At 39.7% G+C, this 27,778-nt stretch overlaps 1 protein-coding gene across 6 annotated transcripts in view; it reads right to left on the reverse strand.

The window, feature by feature from the left end:
- The window catches only part of STK39 (serine/threonine kinase 39), a 317,083-nt gene that overhangs the window by 51,305 nt on the left and 238,000 nt on the right, over positions 1–27,778 (reverse strand). For all 6 annotated transcript variants that reach the window (XR_006220759.1, XM_042994630.1, XM_042994631.1 and 3 more), the window contains exons 15-16: positions 24,023–24,075; positions 19,680–19,748 (exon numbers count right to left, since the gene is read on the reverse strand). Coding sequence is in view for 5 of the 6 variants with exons in the window: in XM_042994630.1 (XP_042850564.1) it covers positions 19,680–19,748; positions 24,023–24,075 (122 nt within the window). In the remaining variant the exon portion in view is untranslated. The remainder of the gene's footprint in view (positions 1–19,679; positions 19,749–24,022; positions 24,076–27,778) is intronic.

Genomic DNA, 27,778 nt, shown 5'->3' on the forward strand with positions numbered 1-27,778 from the left:
CATGGCCACCCACAGTGCTCAGAGTCCAAAGTGGCAATGACCTATTAGAAACTTGGATTTCAAGGGGTTGCCATGGTGAAATGGCACAGACTAGCTTCAATTTTAAGGACAATTCAGATTACCTAGTTGGGTAAAGTAACAAACATTTACTATACAGAATGCTTAGTAGTGTTATAAACACTTCTCAAATCTTGCTAGACTGCAAAATCCTATTAATTATAAAAAATGTTATAATGGCCAACTAAGTCACTACTAAGGGAGCATGAGTGTTTCTTCCAACTTAACACACTTCCCCAAAGATGGGACTTCCCATGATAAACATCTAAATCAGAAACACTAAGCCGAGAGCAGAACATCACTTGAAGTTGTGTGCCTGGTCTGAGATTGTCCTTAGCGTTGGAATATTCAGCCCTGGGCAGTACCCTGGTGTGTGGAACAGGCTACGGGAACGGGTGGGGGGGGGGGGCGGGCAGGGAAGGAGTAATAATCTGCTTGAAAAGATGTAAGGAGACGTGTGTTATAGCTTTAAAGTGGGTTTGTCTGATGGGGGTGGAAGAGGTCTTGGAGTGAGGTCAAAACTATAATCCCCAAAAGCAATAACGGGATGTTAGGATGATATCGTAATTATCTTTGAGCGAGAATACTGTGTGTTGCTGCTGCTCCTGCTGCTTTATGAGTCATCCGAATACAGCGTGCTCTGTTAACGCTGCGGTCTTGCACGTTAGGTGGGGACCACACACTGACGGAGTCTGGCATTAATGGGCAAGATCAAGAAAGTATTAATAAGTGACCAGGGAATCTGCCTAGGAGATGGGAGTATCGGCAGGACTGACCGTCACTGTGGGTGTTCTTAATTGGGGTGCTCGTGTGGGCACCCAAGCCACAACTGACCAAGGGCCTGGCTCCCTAAGGATTCTGAGTTTCCTCCACTATCCAGTGTCAACCCTCACGGGTGTGTGTAGCTCCTCCTCCCTCACGGGAAACAGGGTAGGACTTTATGTTCTACTGGCCTGGTATTAAACTTTTCCAAAACTGGACTATTAAGTGCACGCTGAATTCTTCTGGTCCAAGGCCTTGTCTAAGGACGCTGGTGATTTCCAATGAGTTGTAAGGGAAAGGGAGTCTTTAAAAAGCTGCAGATGCCTTATATCGCTAGCCTGATCAAAGAGGGAACCATCATGCTTGTGTTCTGCTTAGAAAAATAATCTTTAACTTTATCTGGGTCTGCAGAGATGGCATGATATTTATGAAGGAAGGCAACAGGATGGCATCAGTTAGCACTGAGGCACTCTACAGGGGTGGGAAACTCACAAATCTTCAGGGGCCAGGGAGATAATATACATCAGTCACAGAGGAGGGGGCAGAATTTTTTCCATTTAGGATTTCATGCCCAATTGTTTTCAGATCTGGTTTTTCTAATACAAGCCAAAACTGGATTCTTATGTCAGCTCTCTCATTTTTTAAATGTTGGCAACTAATTCCAAAATTTAAAAACACTGCCCAAGCCAAACAAGATACATTTGTAGGCAAGATTCAAACCTTGGGCCAGAAGGATGCAACTTCGGCACTGTAAGCAAAACACTGAAGGAACTGTCGGGAATTGGGAGTCAGAGCAGAAAAAAAAGAGGATGTGGGATGAGTTATTGACTAAACTGTGGTTCAGAGGCTTTGCGGTAAAAACTTAAAGCTCAACAGATTTCAATTTTGGTATGCCAACAGAGGAAAAGAATTCCACAGGCACAGAGACATTCAATTAAGACTGTCTAGGTTCATTTCCTCAAGAAATGTGATTAAATTAAGGCTTGAGATCGAAAATGTAGACTGAAGTCATTTTAAAAACCAGTTTTTCACAGTTTGGGAATTTATTTTTTAACATATTCAAACAAAAGGAGTCATGGCATAAAGTCAGGGGAAAGTCTATAATACATAATTAAGGTTGAATTTTGCATACCAAGTGTAGTTAAGAGAACAGAACAAAACAACACAATCAGCAATGAGGCACCAAGAGTGTACTAACTTTAAAAGACGGTTTGTCTAGGGGTGTCTTGGGTGACTCCTTCTGTTGAGTGTCGGACTCTTGATTTCAACTCAGGTCATGATCTCACGGTCCGTGAGTTCAAGACCCCCACAGGGCTCTGTGCTGACAGCTCAGAGCCTGAAGTCTGCTTCGGATTCCGTGTCTCCCTCTCTCTCTGCCCCTCCCCCGCTCACACTGTGTCCCTCTCTCAAAGATAAACATTTAAAAAAAATTTTTAAGAAAGAGGGTTTGTCTGTTAAAAACAAACCTATGTAGCACACCAAATAAAGGTGCAGAAACAAAGTAGATTTTGTTCTTCTGTCAAGTATGGGATGCTCACCAATTATGAGCACAAATGAAGGTGCATTTTGCTTTTTACTTCTCTTTAATATTCCTCTTTTGAAATTGGTCTGTAAACAGCACATCTAAATAGCATATTTGAAAGAATGTTACACTACCATGACATAACCTGAAAACAGCAAATATTCTGAAGACCCTTCTATTCCTAGAATGTAGACGACTTGAAAAGATGATGTAAGGCTATCTAACAAGATTATTATGGGGCCAGCAGTGATTACGGTGGCTGATGCCCCGCAGCGGGTTCATGGAAATCTCAGCCCCCATCCCCACTAGGTCTGTTTAGGGACGTGAGTGACAAAGGCGGCTTCCACGAGAGAAACTTTCTTGCTCCTTAGGAAGGACCACAAAAAGCCAAATGTGGATTAGGAAACATGCAGCACTGTCTGCCACTGGAAGCCTCTTAGGACAATGAAGGGATGAGCTGTGGCGTAACGTCAAATCTGGGGCACCTGGGCTAAGAGAACCTGGGCTAAGATTCTGGCCTTGGCCGATGCCACGGGGACGCTGAACAACCCTGAAACCCTCCCTTTCCTCTGGATTTCCAGTTCTATGCACTAAAGTTCTTGTTTAAGCCATTTTAACTATTTTCTCTTACTTGTAGCTTAAATGATTCCAATTGAAAAATATGTTCTTCCAGAGAATCATTCAAATTCTTCAAAACATTAAGAGTCAATTTTTACCCAGTGGGTGTGGTTCTCTGATAGGCACTGATTGTGTTCATACAAAAACATACTGGACTACAAAGAAAGATTTCTTCTCTCTCAGAAGTTTCTTAAAATACCACAATCTGCTAGGAATAGTATATTTAATTTGGTAATGAATGTTAATAGGCTACATACAAACAAAGCCATTTTTACAATTCTGTCCATACAAACAAAGCCATTTTTACAATTCTGTCCAAAGGACATTCCTTTGGAGTCTCCCCAAAGGAAAACTTCATTTGCCAATCTGGAATACCGTCTTAAACCAGGGAACAGCTTGAGTGAATGGCAAGAGAGAACATACCAATACCTAAGATGTTACTAAAAAGTTATAGAGCTTCCCATTTGCTATGAGCATAAGGAAACCACGGTCTCAAATATTATGTGAACTTAATTTGCTCTATGTATCTGCAAGAATTGCTACACTGTCAATAACCACCTTCTCACCTACCAAGAAAAAGGTAGTACTTCAGACTGGGTATATAGTAAACAATATTCACGTTACTAGTAAAGAAATACCAACATTACTGATTTCAGTATTTATGTATGATGCTAAATTCCAAATAATTAAATATAATTTCATACAGTGTCTTTTATTGAGATGAACTTCACATAACGGTAACTCTTTTAAAATGAACAATTGGGTGGTTTAGTACATGCAAAACATTGTGCGACCACCGCCTCTGTCTAGTTCCAAGGCGTTCTCATCACTCCAGAAGAAAACCCCATCCCCATTAAGCAGTCATTCTCCATTCCTGCATCCCCCTGGCCCCCAGCAGCCACTGATCCATTTTCTGTCTCTATGGATTTATCTACTCTGGATATTTCATATAAATGGAAACATAATATGTGACCTTCTGTGTCTAGCTTCTTTCACTTAGCATAATGCTTTCAAGGTTCATTTCATAGAATTTTAATAAACTTAAAAATTATGCCAGAAAGAACGTTGATTTTAGAACTCCCTGGAGATAGTCTCCAGTACCGCTACAGAGACTCTATAATGGGCCCACACAAAGAAAAGTATATTAGCCAAAGTTAAGGCCTCCCGGCCATAAAACTCAACTATACAAACACAGAATAAGAGTATGTTGGGGAAGTAGCATCCAGATGGAAAAAAGATTGCCAATGGGGATGCAGCAGGGAGCAATATGCTGCAAATATATCAGCAACCATTAGATCTCAATGAGGAGTAAGACTGCAGTGTTTTACCCACTTTTTGTTTTTGCAAATTTGAATTATTTCATAATAAAACACTTAACAACTTAACAAAGTAGTTTACTCTGCTATCAAGTGAAGTATAAGAAATGGTATTTATATTACCTGAAATTCTAGTATAGCATTTGATGCCATTAGTGGAAATGTGGTACTCCCATTATGTATAAGCTCTGAAACCCCCAAATCACATTAGGACTCTGGAGTCTGTACAGGATAATGATGGACACTGCCCTACAGAAGGATACAGAAAAACTAGAAGAGTATGGCAAGAGAGATGAGATAGAGGAGGTTTAAATCAGTCTACTGCCACTGAAGAAAGTTCATTAGGAAGAAGAAATAAAGGTGGGCTTTGAAGCAGTACTTGAATTCTGCACTGAGCAGAAATTAAAACAGAATGGGTCTGGCTCCACATCAAGACCTCCCAGTCAGCAAGTCACCAATGAGCAGGTGCCTCACACAAGAAACAGCTCCTTGGCACTGGAGACAGAGGGCCAGGGGACATCCTCAAATGCTGCTGCTCCCTCCAAGCTCCTTGGTCAGGGACTTCTGTCTGTGCAGACACACAGGGCCCCGGGCACAGAGACGCTCTGTGCTGGCCATAATCCTCTGTTGGGACCATTTTGAATTTATTATTCTTCGAATAAGGGACCCCATATTTTCATTCTGTGCTTGGCCCTGCAAATCGCACTGCCAGTTCTGTATGTAGGTACAGAAGATGCAGTCAGTTATTTAAATAATTACAGGAGATATCAGTTAATGGAGCCTGTATAAAATTGGAGGCTAAATAGAGTTCTGTACAGTAATTTCTATGCCATTCAATGTTTTTATTATCTCTACTCCCCTACTCCCGAAATTTTGGAAAGCTTTTATTTCCCTAGCAAGTACTGCATAGAGAAGGTAAAAAAGGAATGGTCAGTGCTACCAGACAGCTTTACTAGTTTATAAACACTCTAGAAATCACCACTGTGAGAAAACATTGTCTCAGCTCCGTATCCAGATCACCAAGACAAAGGTTAGTTCAACAAGAACTTATTTTACTATGCCTGTGTTCTGAACATCAGGCTAACCTGAATGCTTACTTTAATTTAGGTAATTAGAGTATTAGTCCCTGAAAGAAATTTCACTAAATTCTAGTGCAATTAATGGACTTGAAATGGCAAGTCTGCTTTAACCCAAAGAACATGAATATTTTATATCTTCTGTACTCTACTATAATGAAAATAGTTCTACTGTATATATTAGTGCTACCTTAGCCCACACCATAATTTGTGTGAGATTAAGGCAATATTATGAAACGGAAAATATACTTCATTCTCCTTGGGAATATACATGAAGTCATATATCTGCAATTAATGTCCAAGTCTTTCCTTTTCTAGAAATCCTAATTTCCCTTTGATACAATAATTGGATTCGGAATTACTAGAAGGCATCTCTGAAGCTCTCCTGGTCCCTAAACATTAACTTACAAGTCACTTTCCAATGCCCTCAAAGTTAAATGAACACAGAATGTTGAAACATCATTTCAGCTTTTAATTCTCAAGTCCTCCAGAACTACTGCCCTGTCCTTCTGTGGTTCCTACACAGCTCAGCCAAGTGGGAATCAAGTCCAGGCCACAAAGGGATCTGAGCCCATGTAAACTGTGCATACAGACTCCCTGCAGGTGAATGAGGCTAGAAGAAAGCATTTATTTGCCCTCTTTGATAAAAAAAAAAAAAAAAAAAAAAAAAAGGCAGGAAAGGTTCAAGTTCTGTACTTTACCTACATAGTGATTCAATTGAAAATTGAACGGCTAGGGTTTGGTTTTAACAAGGCACTATGGTGAATGGCTATTTACAAGGTCCTGTACCATCTGGCCCTGGTGTTCTGGTTGAGGCCTTATTTCACATCACTCTCTCCTCATTCACCTGATCTGGCCACACTGGTCATGTTTTCCCAAGATCATTATCTCTGCACAAGCCATACCTCTGCCCTGTGTGACCAGGCTGAATCTAAGAGTTCACTCACATGTTTCTTCCTCAGAGGGGCTGACTCTGCTCTTGCATCTAAATGAGGACCCTTATTTATTACTTTCTTTATAGCACAAAAGAGCACCTTTTTCCTTGACAGCACGTCTCACAATTTCTAATGTTACCCACACCTGTGTCTTCCTCTCCTGTTACACTGGGAGCTTCATGGAGACAAGAACTCTGTTTTGTTCATTTGGTGTAGTTGGCACAGAGTAGATTACATGCTCTGTTTATTGAATAAATGAAGTAGGGCAGCTTCGGGGCCTGCATGACAAAGTGTGGTAGAAGGCCCTTGTTCCCACTTCTGCATGGAGGCAAGTACCACTCTGGCCCGATAATAAGGAAGTGCCCAAAGACCTTCAAAAAACAGCACCACTGTTGTGGGCACTGGGTCCCTCATGCTGGCTGGTGATATTTCACCAGTGAGGATGCTTCAGTCTCTTGGGCAGGGAACAAGGGGAGCCAGTGAGCCCACCGCATGGCAACCAGCAAGACAAAGCGATGTGACCCCTGGGACACATTCCTTTGGGGACTCAGTAATATCCCAGGGGAATTTCTGTTCTCCTTGGCTAACAGCTATTTGGTCTGTAGACATCTGAAATACATGGATATTTCAGACTATGGTAAGAAGCCTGAGGTGTTATATTTAATAATTGCTAATTAACTACAGAAAGCACCGTTCAGTTATTTTAAGTATAAAGTTCTATGTTTTTGATGTTAAAAAAAAAATCCACCCTACAAAAATATCAAAAATTTCTCATACTCATTCCTTACCTGGTAACAATTTTTATGAGTACTGAAGCTAACCCTTTTTTTTTTTTTTTAAAGAAAACCTGAGAGCTCCAGCAGGAGCTGAGAAGCCCATCAGTCAGAACAATCTATAAGGTTTTGTTTTCTTTTGTTTTTTATTTTTGAGAAAGCATGAGCAGGGACGGGGCAGAGACAGAGGGGGGCAGAGGATCTGAAGGGGGTTCTGCGCTGACAACAGTGAGCTCAATGTGGGGCTCGAATTCACAAACTGCGAGATCACGACCGAAGCCTGAAGTTGGATGCTCAACCAACTGAGCCACCCAGGTGTCCCCCAGAACTATCCATGTTTTTATGCTTCCCAAGAATAGTGTTGTCCAAATCATGTCCTCTAATTTGTATTCTACCTTTCTATTGGATGTTAAATTTCCAGTGCATGCCATTTTCAATTTACCACTCAGCTCCACTGACAACTACGACAATCAGAAGCAAAACCTTAAGAAAAATATGTGAAGAATTGACAGTCAACTCAGAGGGAAGGGAAGCAAGGTTATAGCCTAAGCAATTTGGAAGCCGTTTCCTGTCCTCCTGGCATTGCATATCACAGGCAGATGAGAAAGAGCAGAGAGCTGGCAGAATTCTGACCCCAGAACCATTCATCCAGTGAAGAAAGAGGCATGAGCATATTGAGTTTCTAAAGACCCAGCTAACAATCACAAACTGGTAGAAGTCTCAAAATCTGTTACAAATTAGTCCTCCTGGGGGTCCATTACTGAAAAGATACTTTGTTTTTTTTTTTGTTTTTTTTTTTTTTTAAATTTTTTTTCTAACATTTATTTATTTTGAGACAGAGAGAGACAGAGCATGAAGGGGGGAGGGGCAGAGAGAGAAGGAGACACAGAACCGGAAGCAGGCTCCAGGATCCGAGCCATCAGCCCAGAGCCTGACGCGGGGCTCGAACTCACGGACCGCGAGATCGTGACCTGGCTGAAGTCGGATGCTTAACCGACTGAGCCACCCAGGCGCCCCCTGAAAAGATACTTTGAATGGGATGTTCTCATTTCAAGTAACAAACCTCTTAAGGCAGACCAACTTCCCTAAGGGTGAAGATTAAGGCATTTTGCTATTAAAAAGTTAGGCACCCCTCCACCCCAAAAAGAAAAAAACAAACCTCCCTCCCAAGTCTAACAGGCAGCTCCTTCTTTGCAGTCCATCACAGTGTACATGGCCAGAGGACTGTAGAGCCAGGCCTGTGAGTTTGCACCCACAGTTATTCAAATGCTTTCCTAACTACAAATTCCTACTGGGTGGTCTTTATGTCTCACCCAACATGAAATCCTCCAGGAAAACCAACATTTATAGAATGCTTGCCATGGCTTACACAGTACAGTGGCTACTTCTGATGAACATTGGCTCAGGAACACAACTGGACACAAATGTTGATGATACAATGGGAAAAGTGTAAATGTGATGAAAAAGGACCTAACGCTCAATCTATTACAATGTGGTCAGTCAAGGTCTCTCCTAGCCTTAAAATGAATCTGGGCTGAAAAGGTTCTTATACACCTTTTGGATACTCAACCTAGCAGTGCAAGAATAAAAACTAGGTTTTCTTGGGTTTGGCAAGAAGAACTTCTTTGTTTTTAAAAAATGGTAAGCAAATGCAAGCTACAGGATCAAATAAATGTAAGATTATAATTAGACATGAAGCTAAAAAATAGTGATGACAAGCCCACAGTGCATCAAAAATGTTGACCTAATTTTCTTTCTTGGCTTCAAAATTTTTTGATTGGGTAAACAGGGAGTCCTATTTTCTGTTATACAAGAAATTAGGAGGCAGTATATTCTCCTTTATCTCAATTAGTAGAGAAAAAAAAAATAGAGAATTGGTTTGGGATTAGGAGATCTGCCTCGAATCTATTAACAAGCACAACTGGGCATGTACTTGTATCTACAATACTGTATTATTGATGGAATAGTTAGGATTCATGTAGGCCCAGAGATTTCTGAAGTGGGTATATACATACACACACACACTAACTATAGCCAAAAACAAATCAATCTACTAATAGAATAGACTGTGCAGGAAAAGAGCCGTTTAATTTAAATCCTACACAGCTGGTAGTGTTAAAAAAAATGGGTAATATTAGAAAGACTAGGTTTCCTGTACCAGAATAAACCTACTTTACTTTCACCAGAAAGATATTCTCACTACAAGTAGGGACTGGTAATTTGGAGTTTATTGTAATTTCATAGGCAGAAAGTTCGGCTAGAATGAATACAATCGTCAAGCATATCTGATTCTAGAGTTAAAATATGGATTAACATAAATTAAAACAGGACAATCTGAAGTAATTGAAAAAAGCAAGACTCTGCTAACTAAGTTAGCTCTTTCAATGTTTAATCATCAACACTGATTCTAGTCCTTTCCAAAGAACTCGATTTCTGAGTATTTGAGAATTCAGCTAGAAATGGTAGTCATTCATCTGGAGTATCTAGGCCTAATCCATTTGCAAGCTCTTGTTTCACTTAAGTGAAATTAAGTACAGATCCTAACTGGAGTCTATCTATATCAGTGGTTTTAAAAAGGATCCACACCTCCTAACTAAATAAAAAGTGACAAAGTTAATTAGAAAATTAGGGCTTACAGTATGGTTTACTGCTGCACTAATTCATAATCATGTAATAAAGAAACCGAGAACACCTTTGGGGGAAATTACAGATGTTATTTTATGCTTTTCTACAAGTTCCTGGAAATAACATTTGCCCATATTTTGAAAGGTAATTTTAAACTGTCCCCTCCCTAACTCAGAATGTCTTTATAAATAGTAAGTCTGCCAACCCTTACCTGGATATTCAATCATTTTCCATTAGAATTTTCAGATAAGCAGAGGGGGCGACTGGGGCTGACAGTGAACTTCATCACAGGTGTGGGAAGCTTATTTTAGCTTTTGACTTGGTTTCCTAAGAAAACGTTTCTTCTGTTTAATTCCCTTAAGTTTGGGGGAGGGGATGGTCATCAGACTATAAAAAGTATACTCTGTTAAAATAAGAATTATGTTTTAATTCAGTCTGTCTTTCTGTTGCAATCGAATAAACTTAAAAATATACTAACTTAGGTTTGTGACTAAATTAACATCGAGTGTGTGTTTCTATGTGCTCTGCACATTCTATGTGCTGGTCCCAGCACTGCACGGAACAAACAGCTCTTTCAATATTTAATCATCAACACTGATTCTAGTCCTTTCCAAAGAGCTTGATTTCTGAGTATTTGAGAATTCAGCTAGAAATGGTGGCCATTCATCTGAAAGCATGGTACTTTTATATTAGACAGTTCCAGATTAACACTTGTAAATACTTTAAAATAATTTTTGCATACTAATTTTTCATGTTAAAATAAATTTTCCTATATTGGGAATGATACCTCAGTAAAGATTTTTTAATTTTTAAAATTTCTTTTGAAGTTTATTAATTTTTGAGAGAGAGAGACAGAGAGAGACAGAGTGCGAGCAAGGGAGGGGTGGAGAGGGAGACACAGAATCCAAAGCAGGCTCTAGGCTCTGAGCTGTCAGCACAGAGCCTGATGCGGGGCTCGAATTCACAAACTGTGAGATCATTACCTGGGCCTAAGTCAGATGCTTAATGACTGAGCCACCAGGCACTTCTAAAGATATTTTAAAATAGAAAAAACAAACAAACAGATACTTGGGAAGCCAGGAGCAATGAGCTACAATCAAATTTGTAGGGGCACATTTTGAATGGTAACCCTATGTACCACATTAAACCACTCAACATTTATTTCTGATAAATATATGTAAGGAAGAACAATCAGTATAGTTCTCCCAAGCCACTTAGAGTCCTTAATTCCTTACACTATTAAACTTAACATACAGACAACTTTTAATCAGGAATCACTCAACTGTATTTATTGACATCATTCAACTAACCCCAACCCTGTCTAAAACCCAGAAAGGACTTCAGGACTTTTCTTCCTTTTTTATAATCTGTCACCACTTTAAAATCATAGTCCAGTTGTATAATAGAGACGATATTTTTTAGCGGAAGTTTTCCTTTACTGAATTTCAACATCAGTAAACATCACAGCATAATCACCGAACTGAATATAAGAGAATATGTTCACTCCTTCCCAAGAGTTTCATTGTAAAAGCATAGTGCTCCTCAATAAATCCCAAATCACTCACAACAGACTAAAATATCCCTGGCTATAGCTGAGGGAAGAAGGCACTTCACACACCCAACCATATGCTCACGAATGAGCAAAGTTCTGTTGCTTATATACTTTGGAGACTCAAGACACTTTGCCATTATCTAGAAATAAAAGCTGAAGGGCCACTGGGGACCTCCTGCATCCTGGACAGCAGTTCTCATAAAAACTGTACTGACTCATTATGGTAAAAAATTGATACCAATGAAGCTTCTCCACACATCTCTACCATTTATACACACTCCAATTTTAAAACGTCAACAGGTACAGTTTTTTTTTTAATTTTTTTTAATGTTTATTTATTTTTGAGAGAGGCAGAGACAGAGTGCAAGTGGGGTAGGGGCAGAGAGAGAGGGAGACACAGGATCCAAAACAGGCTCCATGCTCTGAGCTGTCAGCACAGAGCCCGATGCAGGGCTCAAACTCATGAACTGCGAGATCATGACCTGAGCCGAAGTCAGATGTTTAACTGACTGAGTCACCCAGGCGCCCCAAACTGGTACAGTTTTAAAACAGACTCTTAAAAAGTAGAATCAAATAAGGCAAAAAAAAAAAAAAAAAGCAACAAAGATTAGTGAGATTGGAAAAGATACAGATGACACAATAAGCTAAAAACACTTTCCAAAGGTTACCGGAAGCAGAAAAGAAAGCAGCAGCCATGAGATCCTACTGTGTATTAGAATCACCTGGGATGCTTGTTAAAAAATGCAAATTTGAGGGCACCTGGGTGGCTCAGTCGGTTAAATGTCTGGACTCTTGAGTTTGGCTTGGGGCATGATCTCACGATTGTGAGATCAAGCCCCACATCCAGCTCCATTCTGAGTGTGGAGCCTGCTTAAGATTCTCTCCCCCTCTCCCTTTGCCCCTCCCCCGCATGCTCTCTCTCAAACAAACGAACAAACAAATAAAAGCAAATTTCTACACTCATAAGCCCAAGACTCCAGGCTCTAGGCTGGAATCAGAAATGGGGCTCTAGGCTGGAATCCAGAAATATGCATTTTTCATAAGCACCCAAGAAAAGAGTGATATGGGCATTTCAGGGTCCATGCTGAGACAAACACTGGAGCTTCAGCAAGTGCAAGAAGAAAGAATGCCTTCTGGAACCACCATATTTCCTTCCCGAGAGGCAAGACGCTAAAGTCGTGTGAGAAGTCTATTCTTATGGAAGAGAAAAAGGTGAAGGGGGCAGGAAGATAGAAAACATCAGTTATGGTGAATTACTCTTCAGTTTTGGGAAGGTACAACAATATATATAAATTATCAATCCACGGACTATTGCAGCATTAAGTCTGCCAAATGAGATTAAATGTATTCCTTTATCCGCAGGCATATTTATTAAGTGTGTGGCAAGGATGGCAGAGATTCAATAAAGCAGAAGACAGGCCTTGCCCTAAAGGCGCTCTTAGCCTCCAGACAAAGAGAAGGCAGGCACCAGAAAGCAGAGCAGGATGAAAGCCACGTGTCTCTAAAGGTAAAACACAGTTCTCTGGAATTCACATGAGGAAAAGCTGTCCTGGATCTGTTATGGAGGGGGCAAGCATCAGAGAAGCCTGCATGGAGAAGGCATTTATGGTGCTTCTTGAAGGGGAGACAGGTTTTGAACAGGATTCTAATGTGCAGGAAAAGAGCACTACGGGGTCTTGAACACATGTCCGAACGTCCACTGAGAGCGCTTTGAGAACACACATAGCTAATATCAGCTTCCAGTGCAGTAAGAACCAGTTGGCTAGGCTGAAGCTCCACCAAAGGAAAATTGCATAAATGAATGCAGAAACACAGCTCGCTTCTCAGGAAACAGAAATTCTAACATCTGGTTCTAAACTCCACTTAGGGGAAAAAATATATACACACATGTTGTTAAAAGCCAGGAAATGGTGGTATAAAGACCCAGCAAGGAAGTCAGCAGGCACTTGGGAAGGCAGCTGCTGAGCAGCCACCTCCCCCCAGGTTCACCCACTGTGGAATCCGGCCCCTGGATAGGACCCCTGGAGGAGCCCCTGAGCAGGACAAACAAGTGGCTAGGTTAGCACCCATCACTGTTCCCTCTACTGCCGAGGTTATAACACCCATTCAAAAGAGACTCAAAAATATCATGGATCACAAGGCCTGAACAAAATTCAGAACTTTTGCTGTGTCTTGAACGTGACTTGGGTTTTACATTTTCCCCTCCCCTGTGCTGCTATTGCAGAGAAAACTTCTGATTGGCTGGTTTTCAAGGAGGAGGCAAAGGAAACAAGTTTCTCTGCTGCTTCACTGTATCAGGGATCCTTGGGATCCTTCTTAGAAACAACTGAAATGGGGACTCAGAACTGGTCTCTCTTGAGCTGTCAGCCATCCCAGCCAGGCAAGATAAGCAAATTCATATATGCATATCACCAACTTTTGCATCTTACAAAGTTAACCTTTTTTTTTTTTTTTTCAAACCAACACTCCCCCAGGAGGCCTTGTCAATCTATCCCTTTCCACTAACACAGGGCCTAAAAACATCTCCTGTTTCTTGCCCAAGGTAGCGCTGCATTTAAGCACAACTGAAGTGGGTTTATGATTGCAGTCTACAAACAGTGCATTGAATCTCTGCACTGCTCTGCTTCTGCACAAAAACAATCACTCCATGTCACTACACCGTTCCTTCTTCAATCCAAACTGGTTTGTAAAGGTTCCCACACTAAAGGCAGATTACCCTGAAGCCAGGTGCTGAAGACTTGTTGTAACGTATGCTTGCTACATTATAATAAAAGTCTATAATAAAAGTCATAACATTCATTGCTCCATAACATATACTATTGCTTCTTTCAGGTTTTGTTTTTTTTTTTAATGTTGCCCTAAGCATGTCTAATTCAGGAGAAAATTCTGATGGGGGGAAAAAAGATTTTTAACCTATTTAAATGGTAGCTGCTTTATATTATGGAAGATGGAAAATTACACATTAAGAAATCATTCAAACCTCTAGATGCCAATGCTCTAAGCTTAACTGGACTACTTTTTCTTTGTATAGTTGTCAAGTTGAACACATTTCGTATTTATATAATACTACTTGAATTCTGCACTCTCAAAAGTAAGATTCTTAAAAACCTGGGATCCTGGGATCAAAATACCCTTTGTTTCCAAAGTAAATGAGATACCTGTGTATTTAAAAATAGTATTTGTTTATCTCTAACAAGGATTCACAGAGTGCCAACTATATGAAGTACAAAGTTTGGGACGGTGGGAGCAGAACAGTTAAGAAAACAGATAAAAATCCTAGCCTTTAAGGAACTTATGTTCCAGGGAAAACCTATGTGGTTAACTAAATAAATGAAGCAGATAGCCTGTTAGACAGGGAGAGATTTAGTAAAATGATTAAATGAGGAGGCGGGGGCACCTGGGTGGCTCTCGGTCGAGTGTACAACTCTTGATTTTGGCTCAGGTCACGATCTCACAGTTTGTGAGTTTGAGCCCTGCACTGGGCTCTGTGCTGATGGCACAGAGCCTGCTTGGGATTCTCTCACTCTCTCTTTCTGCCCCTCCCCTGCTCATGCTCTGTCTCCTTCTCAAAAATAAATAAATACACTTAAAAAGTTTTTTTTTTTAAATAAATGAGGAAGGGGTGTGGGGGTTGGGCTGCAATTTTAAGTAGGCTGGTCAAGGAAGGCCCCTTTAAGAGGCAGTATTTAGGGGCGTCTGGGTGGCTCAGTCATCAGTTGAGCGTCCGACTTTGGCTCAGGTCATGATCTCACGGCTCGTGAGTTTGAGCCCTGTGTTGGGCTCTGTGCTGACAGCTCAGAGCCTGGAGTCTGCTTCATATTCTGGGTCTCCCTCTCTCTCTCTCTGCCCCTCCCCCACTCATGCTGTCTCTGTCTCTCAAAAATAAACAAACATTAAAAAAAATTCTATTTTAAAAAGAGGCAGTATTTAGACTCTAGGAGGTAGACAGGTGTCCTAGGGAAGGAATATCCCAGAAGAAAGAATGGCAAGTAAAAAAGCTGATATGGCTGAGGTGGAACGAGCAACAGAGAGAAGAAGAGAGGGATGTCTGAGAAGTGACAGGGATGGATCATGTAGGGGACTGTAAGCCACTGAGATGTGGGATGGAAAGCCACTAGAGGTTTTTATTTCAAGCATTAATGTAACCTGGCTTTTTTTTTTAAATTGAGGTAAGTGTACAATCAGTGGTTTTTAGTAGTCACAAGGTTGTGCAACATTACCACCTCTAATTCCAGAAGAACTTCATCACCCCAAAAAGAAACACCATGCCCATTAGCAGTCACTCCCATTCCCCTGCCCCCTTGCCACCAGTGTCCCCCTCAGGCCCTGGCAACCACTAATCTACTTTCTGACTCTATGGATTTGCATATTCTGGTCATTTCATATAAATGGAATCACACTACATGTGGCCTTACTTTTACATCTGGCTTACTTTTTACATGGATGTCTCTGTATGCTGCGAAGGGAACAGGCTGAAAGGCAGCAAAGACAGAAGCTGGAGGACCAGCAAAGGGAAGAATGCAGTAATTCAACTGAGAGATGAAAGAGGCTTGAAATTGGATGGGAAGCAAGATGGGAATAATGGCCATTACATTCTGGTAAACTGGATGTCAGGTATGAGAGAAAGGGAAGTCAAGGACAATGCAGGCTCTCAGCTGGAGCACGGGAAAAGAGAGGACATCAACCCAGGGAGCAGGCTGGGGGAGGGGCAGATCGAGAGGACACAGCAGGGGCTGGATTCTGGAGATGTTAATTACACCTGGGATGCTACTAGCCTTTCATGAGAAGATACCACAAAAGGAACTGGACAGGAGTCTGGAATTCAAAGGAGAGGTCTGGGTTGGAGAAACACATTTGGGAATTAGAGAATGAAAACATTAATACCACGAAACTAGGGGAGATCACCAAGGGAGTGATTATTATAGAAAAGAGGGGACGTCCAACAAAAGGGTCCTTGAGCACGTCAATATTTACAGGTCAGAGAGATGAGGAGCAACCAACGAAAAAGACTGAGAAGGAAATACCAATAAGGTGGGAGGACCAAGAATGAAATCTTAAAAACCAATGAAAAAAGTTATCACGGCAAAAGGCACTGTCTGCTCTGTCCAGGGCTGCTCATGTGCCACATAGTGGGAGGCGGCAGGGGTGGGGGGGGGTGGTTGTGGGGGGACTGAGAACAAACAACTGGGCTGAGGAACCAGGAACACGGCAAGCTGTCATTCACAGAGCACAGATCCTCCCTCTATCGCTCTGGGTCACTCTGCTCCAGCCACACCCACCTGTGCTTTGACACTTCACGCGCCAGGTGAGCGCCCTCCCCGGGTGCAGCTTTGCCAAGGCACAGCCTGAGTGGAGAAGGAAGGTCAAAGGCCTGACCACAGTGGGCTCAGGAGACAGTGGGAGGAAAAGGATTACAGTCAAGGGCAATTCTTTTGAGGAGTTTAGCTGTAAGGGGGTTGGATGGAGGGAAATAGCTATAATGGGGGCTGGGGCAAAGACGGCTTTCTGTAAGATGCGAGAAATACAAATGTAAAGAGGGTGGTAGATGATAAAGGAGAGAGCAGAGAATTGCTGGGACTGGTTTCAGGAAGACAGTTAGGCACACTTTATCTGTTTATCAAATAGTCTGCAGTTAAAATACAAAGCATCTACTGGTGTATGAAAAGCAAGTAAAGATATGCTTTTCATTTTTCCAAGAGAAACAAATAAAAACATCATTTAAAATGATCTGGATCTACTTTTCAAGGCTGAAGACATTGGATTGATTGTACACAGAAGGTCAGGGTCAGGGTTAGGCTCTGGGCTTAGAGTCCTAAGATGCAAGTTCAAAGACCATGACAAGTTACAACATCCCAGAATCTTTTGACCTCCCCTTTTCATCCATTAAATACTGATTAAAAACAACCTGTCCTTTCTACTTTATGTAACTGATGAACTAATCAAATGAAATACACAAACACTGTAAGGCATTATCCAAAAATGTAAGGCTAATTTTTAGGGCTATTAGATAAGGAGGAATTGCATATGCTTGGCCTTATTCCAACACCTTATACTTTAGCTCCAATTGGGGGGGGAAAGCCGAAATAAAAATATTTGGCAGAATAAGTATGAAAAAATAAAGGCTATCTGATATTGTATTTAAAACACACTCAATAAATTGTACAGGAATTATGCTTTAATTTCCTCTTTTACAGAACTTAACAACCCCAAATCCTTTAGTTTAGATTCAACTGAGACTGAGGCAAAAAAAAGAAGTATACTAAATTTGACTGAAGGCTTGAAGCAAGCCCATGCTTACAAAAAAGATGTAACCTAGTATCTTTCCATGAATCTCTCTTATTCTCCATGTTCCTTACCACCTGCCAGGATTAACTCAAGTCAAAAGGCTTTCATCCTTAACTTCTTGCCCAATAACAGACATTAGTAGGTATTTAAAATAAGTTTAAGATTATTATATTTATTAATTAATTTTTATTTCAGGCTGTATAGTGTATGGATCATAGTTCTTGCTAATCTTGGTCAAGCCATGAACTTTTCTCCTTATTTTGTCAGGTCAACCAGGAAACAAAGGCGTGTGCTCACTTTTTCTAATGAGAATAAAGAGCATCTATCTTTGCCAAGGAACTGTTAACATAAACAATTCTGAGATAGAATTTACGGTAGACACCAAAGCTGAACTCACCTCATTGTTCAAGCTCTCCCTCACATTTGATCAGAACATTTTGCTAAGAACTCAGCTGGCCATGATCTCTCCCAAGATTTTAAAGGAAAGTGTGAGAGACAGAAAATATCAAGAGATACATACATACCTATGTATATGTATGTATGCCACTTTGCTTTAAACTATGTCTCTCTCTCTTTATATATGCATCACTTGGCAGAGGAATCAGAGCTTCCTTGGGAAATCACATACAATTGAAAGGAAAAAGAGCTTAATTATATCTAATTATAAAGTATCTTCACCTTTATGACATATTGTTTGTATGTCAATAACATATTAGAGGGGAGCCTCAGTGGCTCAGTCAGGTAAGAGTCAACTCTTAATTTTGGCTCAGGTCATAATTTCGCAGTTCGGTTTCTGGGATCGAGCCCCATGTTGGGCTCCGCCTGAGAGCCCGGAACCTGCTTGGGATTCTCTCTCTCCCTATGTCTCTGCCTCTACCCCACTTGCACTCTCTTTTCTCTCTCAAAATAAATAAACATTAAAAAAATTAACATATTAGATACTGATTCTTTACTGAGAATCCTAATCTGCCACTAAAACCTGTTACTCTCAAAAATAATTCATTTATATAATGACCTACATTATAGTTTACAGGAACAGATTACTCTGATGGGGAAGCATATCCATGTAAAGCTCCCTCAGTTACAAACTCCAACAGCACCGGGGAAAGGGTTCATTTTGAGCAAGTGATTTTTTTTTTAAGTTAAAACACATCAATTATGGGGCCCAAAGTCATTTTAAGCATCATTTTTAATTCGGTTATTTTTGAAGAAAGTTTGATCATAATACACATTACCCTAATATGATGTTATAATAATTGTTAACAATATAATTAATTAATGTCATTGTTACCATTAGTACAATGTTAACCAATCTTGATTACTTAGGGTCATCAAGATGAATACCCAGCAATGGATTACATTATAAAATCTTCACAAATAGGATTATCTAAGGAGCGTGGAGCTTCTCACCCTCACCCTACAGGCTACACTTTTTCTTAGATGATAGTGTCTGTCTCTTACAGCTTTCCTGCCCCCTCCCTCCATGCCATGCAGGGAGGCCTCCAGTCATCTCCTGCTCCCGAAAGCAAGCCTCTATATAGTGGGCACCCCATCTCCATGCAGCTATCTGTTTATTCTCAAAGCAGTAGAAACAGTCATGTGCCCAAAGAGAAGTGCCGCGGTCCCAATCCAGCTGCATGGCTCCAGAAAACACATGGAATCCCTTCAGGAATTTGTGTCCTTGTCCACACAATGAAAGAACTGTCCTGAATGATCTCTTAAGTCACATCCAACCTTAAGACCTTGTGATTCATCTTGCTAATGGCTCGGAAAACTAGTATCTAATTTCATTAGAACTGTGCCCAAAGAAAGAACAGAGAAAACTCTGACAGAGGACCTCAGAGGTTCCTGTGCTTTGGTATGTGGAATTTATACCATCTTATTTTTCTATATCATAGACTTTTGGGTCTTCTAGGCTCTTCTTTACATTTCCAGTAAGTGAGGCTCTTATTAAATGGGACAGAATTACAGTAAGAGCTTTTTAAAAAAGAAAATGAAATAGGAGTCTTACACAGTTCTTCCACATAAAAGATAAGAATTCAAGACGCAATTTTCAAACATCCAGAGAAAATTATTCCTTTATGAAAACTTTTGTTTCTGAATGCATTTACATTTGATAGACCAACAAAGAGACACTGTATACTGGAAAATGATTTACCTATAACTACATCATGACCATCAACCAAGCCAGCAGAGAAGAGCTCCTGAGATACGCCATCTGCTGTATCTGTCCAAATGTGAAATGAATACGTATTAGTGACCGTAAAATAAAAAGCAACAACCCATTACAATGTAAAAGATATATTTTTCATTTACAAAAATCACCTATGTGTGTTTTAATTCAACAATTTGGATTCTATCAGAAGGAAAGATCAGAAGTGATGTGAAATATATTTTGCCATATGTAATTTGCATCTTTGCTTTCATTCAACAGAGGTTATGCACAAAATTATTATTTCATTTTTAGTGAACCAAAAAACATTTTCCCTTTGGCTACTATCTGAATTAATCCTCAAATGTACCTCTGTAAGTTAGCTCATAACTGGCCCCAATGACACTGCTTTTCTTTCTTGCCAAGGTTAATTCCAGCCATCATCAATCCTTTTCTATCATTAGTAGCCACTGAGTCAGAATTTATGGCAAAGGTTGAACAGGTAGCACTTGACACAACCTTATATTTGATACAAACAGCCTTTGAGCTTGTTGGACTATTAAGATGAGCTATTTAAATTTATGCTATTAAGAAACTCCTTTCACATGACATTGATCATTTGATAGCAACAGATTCATTCTCTTAGAAAATGTGGTTGAATAAAAGAATGTAGTTTCTCAGTGATAAGTGACAGGAGTTAGGGATCTCATAAAGATGGGACAGGCTGTATCAAATGAATATAACCAAAATTACTTGAAAGGCTATGAATGAACATGGTAATAGTGAGAAGTCTGTTTGAAGACTTTGTAAAGAGAAATTGATAAATGGCAGTGTGCTCAAAAGAACCATTATGAACCTCCATGTCTTCCCAAAGGAGACGACATGGTCCCCGTGGCCTTCTGACATTATCACAAACATCCAGAACTGTAGATGGGTAAGAAGAAATTGGCTCAGCAGCTGGTAATAACCTAGATGAAGGTTTAACTTAAGTGTCTTGCAAAGTCAGGCAGCACCTCAAAGTATTGCTGGTGAATCAAACAAGCGTCTAAACTGAATTGCGTTTGTCATACCTGAGGCTGCCCTCAGTGTGTGTGTGTGTGTGTGTGTGTGTGTGTGTGTGTGTGTGTGTGTGTGTTTCTATGCTCACACGAGCGTGTCGCTAAAGGTAAAATTATCTTTCACATTTGTGGACTTTAATATGCTTAGCCCAGTGTGTGACACATAGTAATTACTCAATAAATGGTTAACTGTGATGATGAAGTGCAGCCAAAGCTCATCTGAAATGTACCCCACACTCTACTGCACTTTCTTTCTCCCTTTCATACATGGCCCAATTTCCCAGATCTCCAATAAAAAACCTGAGGGCCAATGGATACTCTTTGTACATCCAGAGAAAATGTCGCATTCCATCATTTTACTCATTCCATTCTACCATGAATGACATGGAATATTACATGAGGGAAATGTTAAAGAAAAAGAAAGGAATTTTAACTAAACTGTGAGATTCCACGTCACGGGGGCTAATGTTGGGGCTTGTCCTTATTATTAGAAGTACAAAAACACCTTATAAAATTCTCTCAGGGACAAAATGATCCCATGGCATGGAATCTAGGGTGGAATAATGAGAGGCTCTACTCTGCATGTGATTTAGCTTTGTGAAGTCGACACTCAGCCACATAATCTCATCCTCCTGATGCCACTGGAAACTTGACTACAAAAAGTATATTGAATTAAAGTGCCTACCTAGGCAGTGATTACATTTCTACTGACTGATCATCGGTTAAAGCATCTGGATGTGTTATTACCACCTCTAAAGTATCAATAAGATCTAAAAATTTACAATCGCAGAATGTAGTTGAAAATGGAATAATCAAGCAAATCCACATTGTGGGCTAGCACTAAAACAGTACCAAAGCAAATGACATTCTCAAATGATTCAAGTTTCCAGCATCTCCTATTTTCAGGACTCCTGAATATTAGATGAATCACATTAAAATAGCACAAGGGTCATGTTGGCCATTTTGATCCAAAATAGAAATATCCCATGCTTGTGTGCCATTAAGCAGTTATCTTGTAGGCATGTAAGTAATACATCAGTAAAGTTAGGAACAGGAACTTGAAGGTAATTGGATTCTTCTTTAAGCTGCTTAAACATTCCTAATGTGCAAACAGGTTAAATAATCATAAATAATTACATATGCTCTAGTTTCCAGAGTATACAGTAAAATAATAAATGCAGAGGGCTTACTCTCAAATGAAGACAGAATATTGGATATGTTTATGCTATACATTCTATGCTATCTTACACATTTATGTATACATAGAGCACAGATGTATGTATATGTACGTATGCACGCACACATGCATGCACAGATGTAGTGTAGACACCATCTGAATGAAAAGATAGCATCAGTATTCACAGAGGTATGGTGATATATCCATGGTGTTTCCATTACTAATGGCCTGTGCTCACTGCCCTGCGATGGCTGGCTATCCTCAGGAAGCCAACACTAAGGTTTCTATCTGGTAAACAAAAGTAGACTCTTAACCTACAATGGCAAACGAGGCTGCTTATGCCAGCACAAAGGGCTAGGTAATGCTGATAGGGCCATCTTCCCCCTCCCCAAATCCTCAATTCAGAAATTCATTTCTTTGCTATCCCTTAAAATTAATTTTATTGCCTCTGTAAATTTTAGACTATTAGATGAAAAAAAAAAAAACCCCAACCTTTAAATAAGAAGTTGTTCTTTTACTTACTGTACTTGAAACATTTATTATGGAATTACTAGATTTTGTCACAGTATTGGCTGGTCAACATTCTTATATTAAGAGACAAAATAGAGAGCTTCTGGGTAACAGTAACTGGTGCTGTACAATTTCATAGACCGGCTCCGAACTGTCAAAGATGGATGTTCCCAGAAGAAAGATCAATTAGCAAATTTGTTTAGGCCTTTTTAAAATATATAGTTTGTAAAAGGTACTTCGTATGTTAGTTTAATTCAAATATACTGGGAATCATAAAATCTTTAGGCTGACAGGGAACTAGAAATCAGGGCCAGTGTGCCTTGACCACATATGGCCCAGGAACATATTTTTTTGGCCAGCAGTGTTTTTTTGTTTTTACACTGAACATGAACAGACAGAACTGTCTGGTTTCCTGAAGCTCACACCCCCTCCCTTCCCTGCCAACCCCAAACATTTGCTTTGGCTCCTGTACATATCTGAGTTTGTGTCTTCTTACAGGTTCTAATAGTAGGGAGGTCAAAGCAGTCAAGTGATTAACCAGGTAACATGCTAGAAACTTTCAGATTTTCAAAATTTTAGGAAATCAAATTTAATCAAATCAAAATGTACATGGAGCTCTAATATGTGAAATAATTACAGACTGTTGTTAGTTTATATATATTAATATAGTCAAGTGTATGAGCCTAATGTGTTTTAACAATAAAACAGAATGTATTTTAGAAGGTTTTCAATAGAGACACTGAGGCCGCTTTCACATATTTAAAAATCTGAAACCGTCAAGAAGAAGAGTCACAGTCTCAGCATTAGCATCTGATTTTCAGCTCTCTGGGTTGTTCTGGTTATACACTAAAGGGAGGAAGTAGCAATTTTTGCTTAACAACTAATCTTGCGGTCCCCATAGCCTGTTCGTAGATGTTATTTATCCATTAATTAACCAAAACTACTGGAGATTCTCCTGGATAGCAGGCATTTGCCAAGTGCTAAAGATACCAAGAAATGCGACATAGTTCTAGAAACTCCAGGCATCCAGGAGCTGAGAGAGCAACCAGTCTAGCCTTTAAGCTGTTTCACTAGCTATTTAAAATATTAAAATTGTATTTAGAAGCAAGAATGGCAATGTGCCTACCAAGGTGTATCAACAGAGACCAGAGACATTCCTCCCTCCACACAAGCTTCATATAATATGCACTGAGAGCAGAGAGGCAAAGCGGATCCCTTTTTTGTGTGACAGCTCGTTTGTTGCTCACCTCTCATTAGGATTGCTCTCTGTTGCTCATTACACTCACCATAACGTCCTTTAGGCCCTGTGTCCCCTTGCCAGTACTTATTCTCATGGTTGAGCTAACACAGGTAATTTGTACATGTATGTAAACCATGCAGCATGCCACAGAAACTCATGTAGTCAGTAGTGGCTCGGTTTGGATTCCCCACAATTATTGCAAATCCTTCACTGCTTCTCTCCTTCCTGCCTTCCTTCCTTCCCTCCATCCTTTCTTCATTTTTAAAGAAAGCATTTTCAAATAGCAGATTATAACCACACACTTGTAATGAATTTCTTAAAGGCTCTTTGCAGCAATAAGATAATAATTTCAATTAAAACTTACCTCTTCCTGGAGTAAACTCAAATCGTATGTCATTAAGTTCCTTTCTGGAGTTTCTGAAATATATAACATGTAGCACATTAAAATCCAACGAAGTGTAGTTTCATCAAACTAAATGTATTCCAATCTTTACAAGATGCTACTAATAGGTAGATAGTGTTCTACAATTTTGGGTTACCTCTGGGTACTTCCTCAAATGGGAGAGATAGTTATGACAATAATAAAGGGAGATATTTAAAGGATTGAATTTACCTATATAAACATGTTTCTTTCCCAAAATTCCAAAAATAAAACACTCTTTTATAAAATCTATACTAAATCAATAACCTTCAATGTAGTTCCATAATTAAAAATTTCAGAAGATTTTCGTCTGGAATAAATAATATTCAATACACTTTTCATATTTTTCCTGAAAATAGCATTTTATCAAATTATTTTTAAAAAGTGAAACAAACAAGGGTGCCTGGGTGGCTCAGTTGGTTAAGCATCCAACTTCGGCTCAGGTCATGATCCCATGGTTCGTGAGTTTGAGCCCCACGTCTCTGCTGAGCTGCTTCAGATCCTCTGTCTCCCTCTCTGCCCTCCCCCGCTCATGCTCTCTCTCTCTCTTTCTCTCTCAAAAATAAACGTTTTAAAAAAAACATTAAAGTGAAACAGGAAAAACAGTCTCAGTGGTAAGGTTTATGACAATGACAATACTATGCATTAAATCACGTAACAAAATGCCCCAAAAAGGATGTGTATTTTGTTATTAAAATCTTTGCTACATAGAGGGGACCCCTGAATGTTGTTTAATTATCCACTGAATATAGAGGCTTTTTTTAAAGTTTGTTTATTTTGAGAGAGAGGGGGGTGGGGGGAGAGACAGAAAGAGAGAGACAGAGAGAAAGGATCCCAAGCAGACTGCACTCTCAGTGCGGGGCTTGAACCCACGAACCAGAAGATCATGATCTGAGAGGAAATCAACAGTCGGATCCTCAACCAACTGAGCCATCCAGGAGCCCCAAATAGATAAAATTTTTAAAAATAAATATAAAATGCTTACATAAAATTGTAATACATATATACACGTATATTCAATCCAAAAACTGATACTAGGTTAATATGGAACAAGCAAATACCTAAGATGTGAGTTTTCCATTTATATTAATTTCAAGAAAGGATATGGGACAGTGAGTTATAATTAGAATGGCTTTAAATTCTCATAAGAACACTAAAGTGTTATGATAACTCTCAACAGATGCTACAATTAAAGTTAATAAAAACACCATAAGAAACTGCAGTAGGAAACATGAAACAGTAATTTCTGCAAACCCTCAACTACTTGCTCAGCTGCCAAGGGTCCAAGCCAGAGACCAGAGATGGCCTGAATACCCATTCCAAACCTCCTCCTTCTGGTGCCAGAAGAGTCTGATCAAATCCTGTTAAGTAGTCCTGTTTGGGATCCTGGAGTAGTATCTCCTGGTCTCTACAAACTGCGCACATTATGATGCCACCAGCCTGTGGGCCCTTTTTGGTCTATAGCCTGACCTTGTTTCTTTAGGCCCCATGACATTCTACCACAGTAAATACAGGAGGCCCAGAAAAAAGACAAAGGCATTTTACCGGCTTAGAGAAAGCCCTTCTCCCAGGGCCTAGAGATGTGGGTTCCAGTCTGTACTTTTCCACAAGCAAAGAAGTGAAAAGTCAAGAATTCAAGAGATGCCCAAGCCTAGGCCACAGACATAAGAGCCCTGAACCACTATGAATCTCTTCCCAGGTGTCCCCCCACCTTGACTCTGTGACTACTCTCAGGGATAGAATAGGACTAGGGGATGACAGCAATTCCTAAATCCGTGCTTCTTTTAGGAACTTCTGAGAATCTGAAAACTAAAAATCATGAACTCTCTCTAAAAAGGGGGCATATGACCAACACATGAAATTGCAGACAACTGAAGATGGTTCAGAGATCAGCTTAGACCCCAGACTGAGTGACCCTCTCCTGGACGTGGAGTGGGCCATGAACAATCAGTGCCTTCAAAGGAAGGGCTGTTTGCCTGCGGCACTGTTTACCTACCAGTGTCGCCACATATTTACATAGTGCTTTCATATGTATCAGCAGTTCTTCAACTGGTTTTTTTTTTTTTTTTTTGTAAACTTCCATAATGTCTGGCTTAAGATAGATGGATTCTTATTTTTGCTTCTGTATTCAGTCTGTTGCAATATCACATATCACATTGCCAGCCACTGGAAAATTCCACTCTACATGTTGCAATAATGAAAGTGAAAAAAGCACATAATTTCTTAGTGTTATTATAAAAACAGTTTTGACCTCATGGGCTTCCTAAAGGGGACTCAGAGATCCCTAGGGCCATAGGAGCACACTTTGAGAAACATGGATAGCAAATGTCATGAATCAAATCTCATTTTCTTCCAGCAATCAACCTTTGAAATATGCAAAGTAGGTATTACTTGTTTTCCATTTTTTAGATGAGCACATTCAATGGCCTTTCCAAGTTTACAAATTTAGTGGCAGAGTGAGGACCAACAATTTTACATTGGAAATATCTAATACAAGTATAGAAAAGTGGATTTCTTTTCACTTTTGAGAGAAAACAGTATTCTCCAAGATTTTGCATATTACCATAAAAAGATCAGCAAGCATTCTTTTTAACAGCCTTGGTTTTATGTGCTGTATGTTAAAAAGGCTGAATTAGTACTAAAACAGTCCAATAAGGGAAAAAAATGATCACTAGGAAAGCAAGTATTTATAGTGTATTTAATAATGAAATGACAGAAGGAGAAAAAAATGAAAAGGAATTTGATTTGATGAGAATATATGTCATTGTTCCTTTCCTTTCCTTTCCTTTGGCCAGTCTTATCTAAATTAGTTTGTCCTACTAAGGCCATGAGAAAAGAAGTATAAGAACTGTACCCAGAATATCTTCATGCACATCCTGATTCTTTAAATATTAATACCACTGAAGTAATATCCAACACCCATAATCTCTATCTACATCAACTATGGCTCAAGTTATGGAGGTGGCCTAGTCAAGTCATTCTTTTATGACTCTGAACCTAAAATACTTGCCTTTGAAAAGATCACAGTGATTGATTGTGAGTAGTAGACTTGTCTCATCAGGATGAAATATGGTTGGAAAAATGCCTAATTGGATCTAACTACTGAAGGTCATCCTTTTATAAAGAATTAATCTTTTCAGACTCCTACTTAACACCTTTAATTGAAAGTACATTTACTTTAATTGATATGGCACAAGATACTCTTGATTTCAGAGAAGCTGAAAATAGGTATGATTTAAGGCCGGAAACTAAGTCTGTGCAACTTTACAGAGGAAATGTTTAAAACTTGAAAATTAACAGCTTCAAGACCCAGGCTACCTTTGATAACTCTTATTAAAAACCCTTTTAATACTAAAAATGACGAAAAGAATCCCCCAACCCAATCCAATGAAAAACATACTCCTAAATTCAGTAATAAACACAAACCCTTATTTCTCATTATAGGTATACATTATATCATAAAGGCAGAGGTCTACAGAACTCAGGCAGAATATATATATATTTTTTAAATAGGTAATGCCATCACGTGGTTTAAAACCCAAAAGGTACAACAGGGTATTGTATAAAAACTGGGCCTCCTCTTGCCATCCAACTACCTGGTCCCCTCAATGGTTGAGGTTTTTTGTGCATCCTTCCTGAAAGGTTTCATGCATATATTAGCAAACAAACATACATAGTTCCTTCTAACCTGTTTAATAC

Source organism: Panthera tigris, chromosome C1 (genome assembly GCF_018350195.1).
Source record: "Panthera tigris isolate Pti1 chromosome C1, P.tigris_Pti1_mat1.1, whole genome shotgun sequence".
Taxonomy (NCBI): Eukaryota; Metazoa; Chordata; class Mammalia; order Carnivora; family Felidae; genus Panthera; species Panthera tigris.